The sequence below is a fragment of the Anthonomus grandis genome, chromosome 3, assembly GCF_022605725.1.
Source record: "Anthonomus grandis grandis chromosome 3, icAntGran1.3, whole genome shotgun sequence".
NCBI lineage: Eukaryota > Metazoa > Arthropoda > Insecta > Coleoptera > Curculionidae > Anthonomus > Anthonomus grandis.
In genome coordinates this window covers 20,299,509-20,315,200 of record NC_065548.1, presented here as the reverse complement: position 1 = coordinate 20,315,200, position 15,692 = coordinate 20,299,509, and the positions used below count along the sequence as shown (strand labels likewise).

General features: G+C 32.8%; 2 protein-coding genes across 5 annotated transcripts in view; one reads left to right on the top strand and one right to left on the bottom strand.

Annotated features, from left to right (window-relative positions):
• Positions 1 to 15,692, bottom strand: part of LOC126734734 (POU domain, class 6, transcription factor 2) — a 262,067-nt gene that overhangs the window by 205,988 nt on the left and 40,387 nt on the right. The window lies entirely within an intron of this gene.
• On the top strand, positions 12,120 to 13,079 carry LOC126734312 (piggyBac transposable element-derived protein 3-like). The gene has a single exon (XM_050437884.1). It carries the CDS (start codon positions 12,120 to 12,122, stop codon positions 13,077 to 13,079), a length of 960 nt encoding a protein of 319 aa, XP_050293841.1.

Below are 15,692 nucleotides of genomic sequence, written 5' to 3'. Positions count from 1 at the left end.
GTTTGAGCATAATTATTATTTTTCAAGACGTTTTAAAGGGTATTTATGTAACAACCGACAACGCCGCTTTTGCCCCTCCATTTTTGTACTAGCCACGCTGCGACGTGGAGAAAAGAGAGATCTGTGTGGGTTCTAGAAGGGTCGTCCCGCTAGAATCTTTTTGTCGCGCTTTATTTGTAATTTTGAAGTAAAAATTATAGTTTCTGTTAGTAAAGTGCAGCACAGTTTTCATTCATACAGTCCACTACTTTGAGCTAACAAATATATAATATATATAAATTATGCAGCAAATCAAGAATTTAAAAAATCCAGTTTCTGGCTAAGTGTTGTAAAAATATAATATTATACTACCATTTCACCATAATATTTCGTTTAAATACCTACAGAAATTTTGCAAAACGATCTTAAAATTATCTAAATTATGTATTTAAATTTACCGCCATAGAAATGACATGAAATACATCTTTTCATTATTGGTTAGAAACTAAAAGACACCAGATTTACGTTGGCAGCGCTAGCTGCAGTGACGCTATGAACGAGTCGTAGACGGCGTTTTTTTGTCCACAGCCAATATATTATGTATTAAACGCATACATACGATGTTCTAAAATGTCGCAGAAATATTCCACAAAAGATGTCATGCAGACGTTGAAAAGGGGACATGGTCGCTGCCAGAAATATTTCTGGTATATCTATCTATAAGGAAATAGGGTCATTGCTGGCATGTTTCTAGTGTCGCATGTTTCTGTAATGTTCCCAGCATGATACGAGCCTGTACTATTAGGAATGTATCTGCCTAGCTAAACAGCGAGATTGTCAAAACGTTGGCGGCTAAGGGCTGCCCGCAGGGAGGAGTATAATCCCTAACCTTGGTGCCTAATGGTCAATAGCTTGTTTGAATATTTAATTAAGGCTGGCCTATACACACAGGCCTACATTGATGACCTGGTAATGCTATGACCGGAGAAAGATGAAGCCACAATGCAGGGCCCGATGATGAGAGCTTTGCGTATAGTGCACAAATGGTGCCTCTCAGGGAGTCTCAGGATCAATCGACAAAAAAAGCAGAGCTACTAATAATCACGAGGAGACGTAACTTTGACATACCTCCTGCTTCTTCACACCTTTTGCAATACTTCAGGATAATTTGGTTCCTGGAAATCACATTAGATTCCAACTGTCCAGTTACGATCACGCAGTCACCTAAATTAAGAAGGCCACCTGCCTGCTATGTGTCTGTAGAAGCGATGTTGGCAACACTTGAAGTCTGACCCCTAAAATCCTGAACTTGATCTATTCATCCATTATCAAACCTCTTCTCACATGTGGCTCTATCGTTTGGTAGCCATATACAGAGAAAGCAAAAACCTAAGCCCAACTGCATAGCATCCAGTGCCTTACATGTTTTAGAATAACGAATTTCATGCGAACAGCGCCAACTAAATCGCCAGAAGCTCTGTTGACTCTTCCGCGATTGGACCTGACGGCAATGAGAACGGCACATAGACCTACGGGCTGGTGGCCCTGACTATGTAAAAATCTGGTCCCAGACCGTACAGGAGCGCCCTCTTCTTCTGATGGGCAGTGACTGTAAGGCCCCTGAGACTGTGGATTACAGGGGTTTTGTGACCTACATCGTAGGCAGAGAGGAGTGGCAGAATTCCAGTAGGCCTCTAGTGTTAAATTAAGAGATTATTTAGTATACAGATGGCTTCAGAAAAAACAATAGAGATAGTATAGGGCTCTGTGCTGAGGTCCCACATACCAGCAGAGCGTATTTGCTAGGAGAGTATGCTGCATGTCTTCTAGGATAAAGTTTTTGCTGTGTTGAAATGCGGACAGAAAATCGTAAACCGCAAGTCAATCGTATCAATCCATTCGGAGAGCAGAACTGCCCTTAAGACTATTACGGTCAAAAAGGTTAACTCCAAACTCATACTAGAGCGCATAAAGTTCTAGAGGAACTGGTAAAGGTGGGCTGTAGGGTTCAGCTTGTCTGGTTATCTGGGCAGTCAGTTCCTGCTGAGAAAGCACATTTTTTTGATAGACTAGGATTTGCAAAACAGCCGGTGGGGCCTGAATCCATAATCGGTATAGCTAAGTGCGTAGCAGCTGCATCAATGAAGAGTCTGCTAGACTAGTGAACCTTTCGCAGATAGGATGAGGCACTTGGCATGAGGCTAAGGCACACATAGACGGGCTTTCTCTGCCTGCCTCATCAGAAATTTACTGCGCTTAAGAAGACGCAAAATTAAGCTAGTGACGAGTCTCTTAACCAGACACATAAGGCACCATCTCCACACTATCGATATAGCGGACAACCCGGAATGCCGGTAGTGTTGGGACGAGGACAAAACTTCAGACCACGTTATCGGGGAGTGCCCAATTCTCACGCGTAAAGTACAAATTCTTGGGTAGCACCTATAATATACCGAGCGACTTTAAGTCCTTCAAACCAGAGAGCCTAATTACTTTTTCCAAGACTATTGGCCTCTAGTAATCCTTGGTGAGGCATGGGTTCATCTGAATACCTATGTGCGTAACAGCTTTCGGCTGTACACTTCTCCGCAAATAAGCAATCAATCAATCAGTATAAAGAATTAGAAACAGTTAGTATAAACATTAAGACGATTACAAAAATTTCTTTAAACTGTAGCTCAAAATGTAACATTTTCATGTTCACTTTCATTCACATCCAACAATAAAATACTCAAACAAGCAATAACTTAAATAACTATCCTTATTATTTCAATAACAAAATCTAAGAAAACGGAATTAAAAAGATCAATATGGGGGTTTTAGGAGTCTGTTAAACCAGAAGAAACTAGGTTTTCTCAAAAAAGTCTGAGCTCACAACTTGGGTCATCTGTCTTAAGACATTTTTGTAATACTCCTTGGTGATTGTTTGGCTTGGAATTTTCTTGCTGGGGAATGCGTCAATTGTGACGACTGGGATTTACTTTCGGTGGCATGTCAGCACACCTAGGGCCTTACTTATGATGATAGTAAATGTTTGTCGATTTTATCATGTCTTGAAAGACATTAAGACGAAGTTGCGCAATTTATCGGATATTGCATATATACACACGACGGTCGTATATCACGACAAAGTTCACTTTGGCAATGATATTGTCATATTAATAAGTGAATATCCGACCAGAGAATGATTCGTTTTGCACCAGTAGGCACTTTTCTTTAAACTAATTATAACATCTTTAAATTCTTATTATATCCATAGCATATAACCATTTATATCATCCGAATCGTTTTTACTGATTGTTTGTAATATTTAAGGCAGTACCTCTATTCTGTCAGTTTACTGGGACTAAGAAATTAACGCAAGAACCTCACATAAGCTCTGCTTTTAAACAACTGACTCTACTTATAGATCATAAAAAAGTATACATATACACGAAGGTTCAGAGTTAGCTTCTGCAACCGGACTTAATTTGAGAGTGTCACTAGAGAGGAGACTTAGTTTTGGAAAGTAAGGCTTAGATAAATTTACTAATTGTTTTAAAAAACATTGAGACTTGTTGGCTTCATCAGGGTAATAGTACATAAAACTTGCAGAAATCAGTTTTTTACGTACCAGCATAATTTGGTCACCAGCTTGTCATTGTTATGGAACAAAAGAACAATTCGATGTATGCATCGTCCTACTATTATTAAAGAACATTTGAAAAACAGCTGATAAATATAAATAGATAAGAAAAGGCGTATGCTAGAGAAAAATAATTTAATAAAACAAAAAAATAACATATTTAGAAACCTGCTTAAAATCGTAAACATTTATAAGGTATAAAAGTACTGCTTTTAACCAGGTTATTATTGCAATCAAATTTGGAATGTAAATTGGCATAAAACATTTCTCACTGTGGTTGTATTATATATTAAACTTCAAAACATGTTGATGTCAGTGTAACTTGAAATTCAATTTAAACGAAGCGAGTCATTAATATATCAATATACTTATTACTAATCCAAAAGGCATACCATATCGACATTACCTTTACTTTATATTCAGTTTTATGTATTTTCGCGTTTGGTAATTGAATATGACACTACATGCATATTAAGCAGCACTTTCATATTAAACGCTGGGATTTCTGGTCGGCTTGTCATAAATCCGCCGATTTTACGGAGTGTTACACATTTATTTTTTAAATCAAGCTACGGAAAAGCTACGATGTGTAATTAGGAGATTACCGTGAATTTAAAAATCTTTGCTAGATCTAGTCATGTTTTCTGAAGGCTTGCTTAATATTTTAGTTAAAAGGGTTTTAGAATAATTTTACTTGCCTAGTAACTGCGTAGTCTGGTCAATCAAATATAATATCAAATGAACTATTATTTTACAATTTAGCTACAAAATCTTCTTTTATAACTATAATGACTCGAATTACCCGTTGAGACAGACGGGGTAACGAGCAGACAAAAAAATATTCTAAAATAATATGGCCAATTTTCCATATAATTTGCCTTTTATGATAAAAAAATCGTCTCAACCCTGATTTGCCATTTTTCTTTTCACAATGATTCGTTAATTAACCGGCGAAATAAGATGAAACTGGGGCCAAGTTCAAGATCAAGGCCGGGGAGTTTTTTTTACTTATTCTTTGCTTTATCTCGGCGTTAGCGGACTGATGATATTGTTTTTGGCCTAGTTCTGCCGTATAAAGTTTATTAAGAATCTTAACTATTTTCTTGATGTTTGGTGACAACTTAAAAAAGACAGATTGTGAAATCAGATTTTTAGATTTACCAAAGCTAAAGTCCATTTCCTATTGCATAAGAGCACAAGAAAGGGTCGATACCCGTAAAGAAGTAATAAACCATTGGTGCTACATTTTGTGGTACAAAGACCCAAAGAGTTTCATTTGTCGAGTTTATTTACTAGTGCAAAAGTTAGGTATCATAATATTAGTAAATAGTTATTACATTGTCAAGAGCCGATTTTACATTGCAGAATTAACTAGGTATTTCTAAAGGTACTTATGTAATAAATAATCTAAGATTTGACAACTATGTGGTGATGTTATCGACTAAATCCAAAAACCACTAAGAAAAGTTATCCATATTAGTCGACTCATTGGTTACTATATGGTGTTAATAGAAATTTGATTGGTTTTACTTGGGGTTCATTGGTACCAAAAAAGGCTTTCTTGTTTTAATTTCAGAGAATTAAGAAGTCGATAAAAAAAACCCTACTACTCCAGGAAAATATTCAATTTTTTATAACATGTTATCAAACATATATAACATGTTAAAAAGAATTTTTGTTAAATAACATCTTAAAAGTAAAATAGGGTTGAAATGAGTAAAATACCAGAACTAGGTTTATAAGTTCTTGGATATCAATTGCCTTTAGTCAGGTTGTAACACACTATTCCTTTCCGGGATGTTTTATTTCCTATTTTAAGGCAATTACTTTCCTAGTACTTTTATTAAATTCTACCTTCTACTTTATTAAATCTATTTTAGTATATAAAAACAAATTTTATTTATAATTTCAACCATTGCAATTCTGAATTCTTCCCAATTTCGTAAATTCCTTCTTTTTAATAAGAAAGAAAAATAAAATTTAGAAATTAATTAAACTTGAGTTAAAACAATTATTCCAAATAATTATTCCAGGTGCCCTACTAATTATGTACAGGCCTGGCCAACTAAGACCTTAAGTGCGGAAATCAAAGTACTAACTTACAACTTAAAAAAGGTTATAGGAGATAAAAGTTTGTTGCCTTTATGGCCATTTTGGCAGAGCACGATAGGATTTTTTATTGAAGCCTTAACCATTATGCCAAATTTTGCGACCCTAATATTTTTGAAACGATAGAGGACGTGTCGATTTAAATTTGGTAAAACCGATCTGCCTTATTATTTTGTTTGACATAAGAAAAAAAAAGACTTACACTAAATTTATAGTACTTTTAAATAAATAATAAGGCATTTTGTTCCTACGGAGAAAGAAATAGGCTATAGAAAGAAACTATTTAACTCAAAGTTTTTCCATGAACTTTAGGAAACAATAGTCTTAGCAGGAGTGACAATTGAAAGAAAACTCAGTAAGCCATAGAAAAACCTCAAAAGTTTTCATGCAAAGGATTTTAAACAATTAAATTTATGTTAGATCTAACATACAAAAAACTGTAAATATATTCACTAACACAAGAAGTATTACCCCCAAAAGGAATAATTTCTTCAATTTATTTTTTTGGCATTGGTATATAAAAAATGAAATTATAACATTTAAAATAGTTTTTATTTTTGCTCTTATTAGTTATCTAAAAAGAGCAAAATTAATAATGAAATTGGCGACCCCGCAGCTGAATTGACCCGTTCGTGCTGAACTATATTCTAATATTTCTAGGCATCGATAGTATGAGTATTCCAAGAAACTCGAACTTCGTGGATAAGCTGTGCCAGAATCTATGGCGAATAGTGCAAAGTGGTTAGTCTCCTCTTATCATATCTTGCATAATTATGTTCTATGGGATTTAAATCCCGTGAACGGCAAAAAAGTAATGCTCGCTTCTTGAAGAAAGTCCGTATTATAACTAGCAATACGGGGACGGGGGTTATCTTAATGAAAAAGGACGTGCGTTCGACTCTCTAGGTAAGGCATTAAAGTGATTTGTAAGATATCATCGCAGCAGTCATATTTCCTCGAATAAAGTGACGGGATTATTGGCCGGCTATCATAGGCAATAGCCCCCCAAACCAGCAGTTGAGTGTACATGTCTCTCAACAGCAAATCCAATGTCACGCCATTCTCCACGCTGACGTCATACCCTTCTACAACCATACCTAATCATCGTGCATACCTAGATAGAATCGCGATTCGTCACTGAAGATGACATTGTGCCATATTGCCTTCCAATATTGCCATAATATGCTTAAGTTTAAACGTTGACGACTGTAATCCGAAATTGCATAAACCAATGTCTCGATAGGCAATAATTTTACACCTCTTAAAATAGCTAACATGATAATGATGTTTACAGTGATAATTTTAACGTCTTTGAACTTGAGGCATTTTGTTTTTGTACAGCGTGTCCATTTAATACTTCCTTTCTCCATAGTGGCTGTAATTTTAAATATTACAACTTATATTTCAAATATTACAATTAAAACAGGGGGTGAACAAATCTACCTTTTAAAATTATTTTGACTCATATGGGGTGTTCACACAAGGCGTGGCAGTAGAAATTTATGTTTTTTTGAAATGGAAGACCTTATATATTATTTGAATATCTGATTCTGCGTCAAAATTTAAACTCTATATTAAGTCTCTAATTGAAATACTAAATACTTGACTAAAAGTAAAACATGTAATACATCAAATTGTTTACATTTTGACTCAGAACCAGAAAATCAAATATTATCTGCCAAACCTTCTGTGAACACCCTGTATAAACCAAAATAATTTTAAAATTTAGCTTTTTTTACGCTCTGTTTACCAAAAATTGATATTTTTGCTTCAAAAATACAGCTAGAATGGAGGAAGGTAGTACAAAATAGACACGCTTTATAGTATATAAACCAATAATTTCTATACTTTTCGGCAACGCATTCGCACGAATCTGGGCTAATATCTTAATAATCCTGACCTGAAGGAAGAAAAGTACACTTGGTTAGTAGCTAAATAGTGGACTAGATATAGCATATGTTACACATGGTTTACAATTTAAAAATAATAATAATAAATGTCTTTTACTGGAACATAATTATTCAAACAGAGCTGAAAAATAAAAATGTTAAGTGTGGACTGGTGCAGTCTAGCTAATAGCTACTCTACTGAACCGATCAGCATAACTTAAGTAAGATGTGTCAATAAATACATACTAATGAATAAAAATAAATTATGCTTAAAGATATTAATTGGTAAATGTCACAGATTTATTGGTAATTTATTGTGTACTATTTCTGCGTTATACGAAAAAGATCGTTGAAACATTGCACTCCGATGGAGTGGAACCGTTAGCCTGTCAAGAAAATCATTTTCACACAACACACATTTAATTTATGGTTATGTCTGCGGAAGATCAGTCTTGAAGAGTGGTAGGGGAAGATGGACTAATAATAATTTGTAATTATGAAAACGCCAAAATGCAACAGCTTTAAAGTCCATTCTAAGCCATCCAAAATCTTGATGTAAGTGAGATATATGGTCAAACTTTCTTAAACCATAATAGACGAAACGTAATCCGGCATTTTAAACTTTTTGAATTCATAATTGTCTTTTAAAATCAGAAGAGAATTCGTAAACCGAATCATACTAATTAAGGTGTGATAGCACAAGGGATTCACGTATGTGTTTTCCTAACTTAACGTTTAATATGGGTCTATTATTATAAAGAGTCTTAAGTACAAAAAAACTTTTTTGAAAAATCTCCTTTAAGTGTTCTTTAAATCTATATAGATGGTCCAAAATTATTCCCATGGTTTTAGCAGACTCAACATATGCTAATCTTGTATTATCAATATAACAATCAATACTAGATCTTAGATTTTTTTTTATTCTTATTTCCAAAGATTATGAGTTATCACCTATGTGAATTTAGTTTTATGAAATGTATTGGAAAATTTACCATTTCGTCAAAAAAGGTAACTTTTGTCTAATTCATTGTGAGCCACAGTTTTTCTCAATATAACAGATGATAATATTAACGTTTGTAGGTAAGACTAAAAGCACTGTCCTGATTCTGTTTGACTATTATAACCAGAGCATAGCCAGAGCAAAGCATAACATAACTCTTTAAGCTTCTAATCCTAATCATTGTTTCTAATATTAATAATTAATACATAACCAACCTTATGGTAGGCTTGTTTAAAGATTCTGTGGGGTTCCACAAGGCTTAATAATAGGCTCCAAACTTTTTAACATCCATACAAAAGTTTCGAAGCCTTTTATATACAATGTATAAATAGTATCATAACATAAAATCTTTATAAAATTACCTGTTTAATTTTATAAAGCAATATATTAAATAGATTATATCAAAATAACATCCAGCAAATAATTGTTTCACCTAACATTTTTTACACGTTAAAAGAGTTGTAATAAAGGCAAAATGTGAACCGCACGAGTCGGCTGTCAAGTCCGTTGAAAATTAAGTATGAGTTAAAGCGAAAGATCGAGATAATCCTCGAGACTTGAAAAGCTATGAAAGTGCGATTCGCACCTCGAACGGCCGACCAAAAGAGAAGCAAAGAAAACTCAACTGGTTCAGATTTAACCTTGCGGGTGAGAGAGAAAGAGAATAGATTCAGGCGCCGCTAAATATTGTAAGGGTAAAAAGGGATGTCGGGAGCGTAAAGGCAAAAAGGAAATCAATTTTTACCTGATGATTTTGGGTTTTTATGGTGATTTGAAGGCCAGAATTTTAGTTTTAAGTAAAATGTAATTATAAGGTGCATTTTTAACAGTTTTTTTTATTTATTAAATTCAAGAAGATAATGACTAAAGAATGAAATTTTCATTCGAGTCATGTTTGAATTTAAGAATGTTCTAGTTTGATCCGTATTTTTCTATATAATTATTAAACTTTTTTATTGAACTTAGAATGTAGATATTCTCTAGTTTATCAATTTTTTATTCACAATTACCAAATAAGCTAGTTTAGATAACAATAGCAGTTAACAACTTTACGAAAATAAAGTAGAATAGAATATAATTTGTTCATTAATCTACGGTCCGGATATTCCATAGTAGGTCATAATCATTTGCCCTTGTGAAGTTTTCTTTTACACCGGCATTTCCGCTATTTTAGTCAATTTTCCCGAAGGAATTTTATTTCATAAGCTTTTTAAGTCCATTTGCGGCCCTTCTTTTAACTTTTTGCGGGCGATTTACTTTTCAAAAGGTAGAAGAGGTTAATCGGATTAAATGAAATTAAATTTAAATAAAGGACAGAATAGAACAATTCTTCTGTTTTGAAAATAAAAATTAAATAAAAAAATTACTAAAATTGTTGTGACGATAGTGAAGAAAAAACAAATGATAGAAATGATGTAGTAAATTGTAGTAGATTTATTAGACGTAATAGATATAAACTAATAGGTAATAGAAAATAAACTAATGGACGAGCAGCAGTACTAAGAACATCAGAATCATGGGCAAAATTATATAAGGATCAGTATGGACATACAAAATAATAAAGAGATATATTTTCATTATCCTAAAATATCAGATTTACTTTGGATTGCACACGTTCTATTGTTTTTATAATTTTAAGATAAATTTTGCAGCTTTTCGTAGTTACTACTAAGTAAGAAACAAAACCAGGAGGTTTTTTGGTATTAATTCAGGCAACTGAAATGTATTTTTTTGCTTTTGATGGGATTTACTTTCATTTACTATTGTTACGGTTCATTATAGGGTACTGTGTATTCATCTGTCGATCGCTCTTGATACCATTTTTTTAAAACTTTCTAGGAGCTAATTGGTTACCGATAAAGACTAAAGTAGAGATTTTATAAAAAGTAAAAAATACATTTTATTTTTTATAATAAAGCAAAATTAAACTTGTGTATTGATAAAAGAAGTTTAATTTTATGTTATCCTAAAAATACTAAAATATTTCAAAAAATAGTCCACACGACTAAGATACAAAACTGTGTTATGACATTAATTGTACCGATTTGCCATCAGATTATCAATATTATTAAAAGAGCAGTTAGACAAAACGATACAAACCCTTCCAAGTTACTTACCAATTCTCTTCATAATAGTAGACTAAAGAAATATAAGCATCTAACATCGTCGTTTGGAAAACTATTTAATAATGACAATTTAGGATGCTGCAGTAATGGCTGAAGAGCGAAGGCAAGTAACTGAAAAAACTGGTCTTTATATTACCAAACAGAAAAAAAAATTAGGATTTTCATGCACATTGCATTAACTAAAGAGATTAAAGAGGAGTTTTTCAAAAAAGAAAGTGAACTTAAATCGCCACAGCTACAGATTACCTCTTGCAAAGATATAAAATTAATTGCTTCAAAAGAAATAGAGAAGTACTGAAAGAAGTTGTAAAATTAGAGAAAACTTTAATTAAAGAAGTAAGCGTGTATAAATATCTGGAATATGAACTATGAATAAGTAAAGCTATGTTGGGTATAATCTAAGAGACTTCTTACGCAAGAAACATAAAAAATTAGCAAAAAATTAAAGATATCTAAGAAAGAATTACTTCACTCATAAGGCAATGAAAATGAGAATATGTTGTAAGAATGACAGGTGATTTTTGCAAATACCCATAGCAGAGGTAGGCTACTAACACGATAAAGAGTTGATATAAAAGATGAGTGACAGAGCACTAACTCAGTGACTCAAAGCTGCCCAGGATCATGCCGAATGAAAAAGACTTATGTTTAGTGGTGAATTATAAGTAATAGACTAGATTATGGTGGGAATAGCAAAGATCAAGACAATTGTTCATCGCCATAGCAAGGATTTTATTGCAGTCTGCTACATTTTTTATCCTGTAACTACTTCCTTGCCATAGAATATTTCCATGTCTTGCTTGCTCTTCCCTACGTCAGTTATAAAGATATCCTGATATAAAATCTTGTGGTCTCTTTTAACGATCAAATATTTTTTCTGTCACAGTGGTTTTTTTGTGGGATTGTAGTTTAATAAATAATGACATCAGTTATTAACCCAGATACCCCTACCGTCCGTTATAACAATCACCTAATAGTTCGCTGCAGATTTGAAACTCTGTCACTCCGCGTTAGATGGCGTTGGGTTATTCGTTGTTAGAAACGCGTGTTTTAGCGAAATTTTGTTTTCTAACCTCTTAAAGGGAGAGTTCTGTATGCGAGAAAGTGTTTGGAATAACAGGTGCTTAGTTTCTTGTAAACAATGGATAATTATAGGCAAATATACTGATAAACTATTCATATTATTTTTCCATCTTGTGAATAAGTAATTTTGGAAAACATCAATCTTTATACTTGTAAACAAATAAGTTAAAAATTTTCATCTCACCGGCAAAAATATAATCTCAAATACCGATGTCCGTTTTAACGGATAGTAGGAAAATCCGGTATTATTCGATTTTTTTCCTTATATTTGCAGTTATTGGAAGCTGCCCTTGAAACTTAATGAACTCATGGCAGAAATTGAAAACCTTGATGACGATGAGTTGATTCCTGATGCTATTGCCGTTCTACCGCCAGTTAACGCAAATGAATATAACACTGATGAAGATTTCGGCGACGAAAATGAAGTGGATATAAACAACCTTCCTGGAAGTCAGCTGATGACTGAAGTTAAGGTAATATTTGAAAATAAGGGATCTAACCAAACTACAGTTGAGAGTGATTTTGATAGCGACGATGACCTACCTTTATCTATCTTTCTTAGGAAAAAACGACCAAAATTATCGACCTCAAAACCAAATTACTCTTGGAAAAAAGGTGACATCAACCAAGATTTTCCAGAATGGGTAAACGCAAGTGGTCTAAAAAATTCTTTATTTCCTTTAGAACTATTTTTTCAGTATATAGATGACGAAATTATTGACTTGGTTGTAAAATATTCCAATTTGTATGCTATTCAGCATAATCGCCAAGGTAATATACATTCCAGTGAAATAAAATGTTTCGTTGGTGTTTTACTGCTCTCTGGATACAACTCACTTCCTCGACGGTCAATGTATTGGGAAAATAACAGTGACGCAGGAAATAAGTTTTCGAAACTGAGGAATTTGTTTTCTACTCTGAATGAGAAATTTCAGTCATTTGCACCCCTTGAAGAGTGCCATAGCGTGGACGAGTCGATGGTACCCTATTATGGCGGTCATGGATCAAGACAGTACATCCGAGGAAAGTCCATTCGTTGGGGTTATAAGGTATGGGTGGGAACAACTAAAAAGGGGTACATTGAATGGTTTGAGCCGTATCAAGAGTCCACAACTATTATTTTTGAAAAATATCATCCTCTTGGCTTAGGGGCTAGTGTTGTACTTCAGTTTGCTGATATTATTCAGTCTCAATGTGAAAAAGCTCCTTTCTATATCTTTTGTGACATTGTGATTTTTTTACGTCATTACGTCTGTTGGCTGAGCTGACCTCCAGGGGCCTCAAATGTACAGGGACTCTGCGAGAAAACAGACTGTCAGATTGCCCTCTTGAAAAATCCAGTATGTTCAAGAAAAAATCCCGTGCTAGTTTTGATTATCTTTTAGAGGAGAACCAAAATAATATTGTATGTAAATGGAATGAGAATAGTGTTGTTACAATCGCCTCAAATGTAACATCTCCTTTTCCGACACAACAAGTCAAACGCTTCTCTCAGAAAGACAAGAAAATGATACATGTTGAGCAGCCATGTTTGATCAAAAAATACAACGAAAACATGGGTGGTGTTGATAGGGCTGACCAAAATATAAGCCTTTACCGCCTAGGAATCACAGGAAAGAAGTGGTATTTTTGCTTGTTTTCACATGCTTTGGATATGGCAGAACAAAACGCATGGCAACTTCGTAAACATTCTGGCGGGAAAATGAACCATTTGCAGTTTAGGAGGTGTATTGCTGCGGGATTATTAGAAACATATAAGAAAGAAACAAAACGGGGGCCATCTAAACCAGGCAAATACCTGCATTATGAGTCCAGATATGATCGGATGGATCATCTTGTGAATTATCAGGAAAAGCAAACCCGCTGCGCATTTTGTCACAGACAAGCAGCATTCACATGCCAGAAGTGTGATGTTGCACTTCATCCAAAAATGTGTTTTTTAAGTTACCATACTAAAAACTAATCTATTATTATTGGTTAAAAAAAAATCTCGTTTCTAAATAAAGTTTTATAAGTTTATAAGAATAATTGAGTTTTAGTACCTTATATTGCTACCGTATGTTTAAACCGACGGCTTTTACAGAAAAACCTAAAACCGCAACTAAAAAATTTTACTAGAAAAAAATGTTTATTTTAACCCAATAAGTAGATTTACAAAAGTATATAACAAAAAACAAACGTTAAGAGTTTCAGGGGTATCTGGGTTAAGAAAAAATGCTCTAAAAAAAATTAATATATGGGGCGAATTTCATTTATATTCATTGATCCCTGAACCCAATAGATCACCATTACTAGTAATCCTAAAAGACTCTATTTCTGCTATTCTCTTCACTTAGCTATTTTCAATGATGATCCAATTCAAAAAAACTTATTTAAATTTTAAAGAAAGTTACTATTCTCTAATATTATTTGACGTGAAAAACTTTAGACCTATTTCAGATCTTGCAAAGGTTTTGTATAGGAATTGTTTATTCACTTTGTTTTAGCTAGCGGTAAATATGTGTAATTTTCTATATTTTTAAACCTGCATGTTATATAAATTCTTACTTTCTTGCATGCAACAACTTATCTGCAAGTAACTTATTTACATGTAAAAGAGTTATATGAAAAATTATGTAAAAAAGTTATTATCTAATTTTTTGCATTTTTTTGACGCGTTTTAAAATCTTAATATTATAGTAATGTCTTTGAAATAATCTAATATTATATATGCCACTTTAATCATATGCATTGAGTTTAGACTACTTTAACATTTGAGTGTCCTTTAAGAATATTTTATGATCCAATGGCTTTTTATGAAGCAACGATAAGAATTTACAACTTCATAACAACTTACACTCAACCTTTCATGAATATTTAACACCACCGGCGATATACAAGAACATTAATTTAATGTAGGTATTATTTATTGCATATGATGTAACTCGTTCAAAATTACATATGTTTATACACTCCTATAATTTTGATCAATATGCTTTAAATATATTCTCTACGATTATTCTTACAATAAAACCGCTATAAAAATATACCCATTTATAATTAACATGATTACAAAATAACACCGTACGGATCTGGTATGTATATAAAGTATGTTAAAATAGTCACAATATTTGATGACTCAGTCAGTGGTGAACGACTTCAGGTGGTCTCATTTACATTTCGTAAAGATATTATATCCTGTTTTACGCGTAGTTATTATAATTTCTTTATCAAAAAATAAATAAATACTTACGAAAACTTCTTCGTAATATTTAAATATGAACAAAAAGTAAATAAAAAAATGAGTTTAAATTTCAATATTTTATTTATTCGTTTAATTGTGTTTATTAATATACACTGTACCAGCTATGCTATTTAATACATTTATGATAATAATAATAATAATGTTTGATTTTACGTTTTTTCATTAATTTATTACCAATTTTTATTAACATAACAATAAAAATAATTTATGTTACGATAGTCATATTGTCTTATTGTTTACCTGTATTTAGATAAATCAATACAAGATATTTATTAATTAGTATAGTCTCAATGGCCTTTATCCATGAAAAGTTTTGACAACTTCTTTATCAATATTTAAATATACGTCAATAAAATAATTTTTACTTTGTTTTATAGTTTATGGTAAAAGCAAAGTCTATGATTCTATAGTTGTACACTTCTTTAATAGGTCTTTCTAATGTAATATATTTGTGTTGTAGCTCATGTCTACTTGCTAATTTTTACTGTCAAGTTGAATTTTCCATATAAATGCATTATATTAACTATTAGATATTAATTTATGGTCAATATTGTTTTAAACAAAAAGGCAAGAAGGTTACAAGAAAAATATGTATTATCTATATATTCATCGCAACCATTCTTGTGGTACCAATGAT

Bases quoted from the DNA above. Each gene is read 5' to 3' on its own strand.
- LOC126734312 (XM_050437884.1), top strand. From the start codon at position 12,120: ATGGCAGAAATTGAAAACCTTGATGACGATGAGTTGATTCCTGATGCT.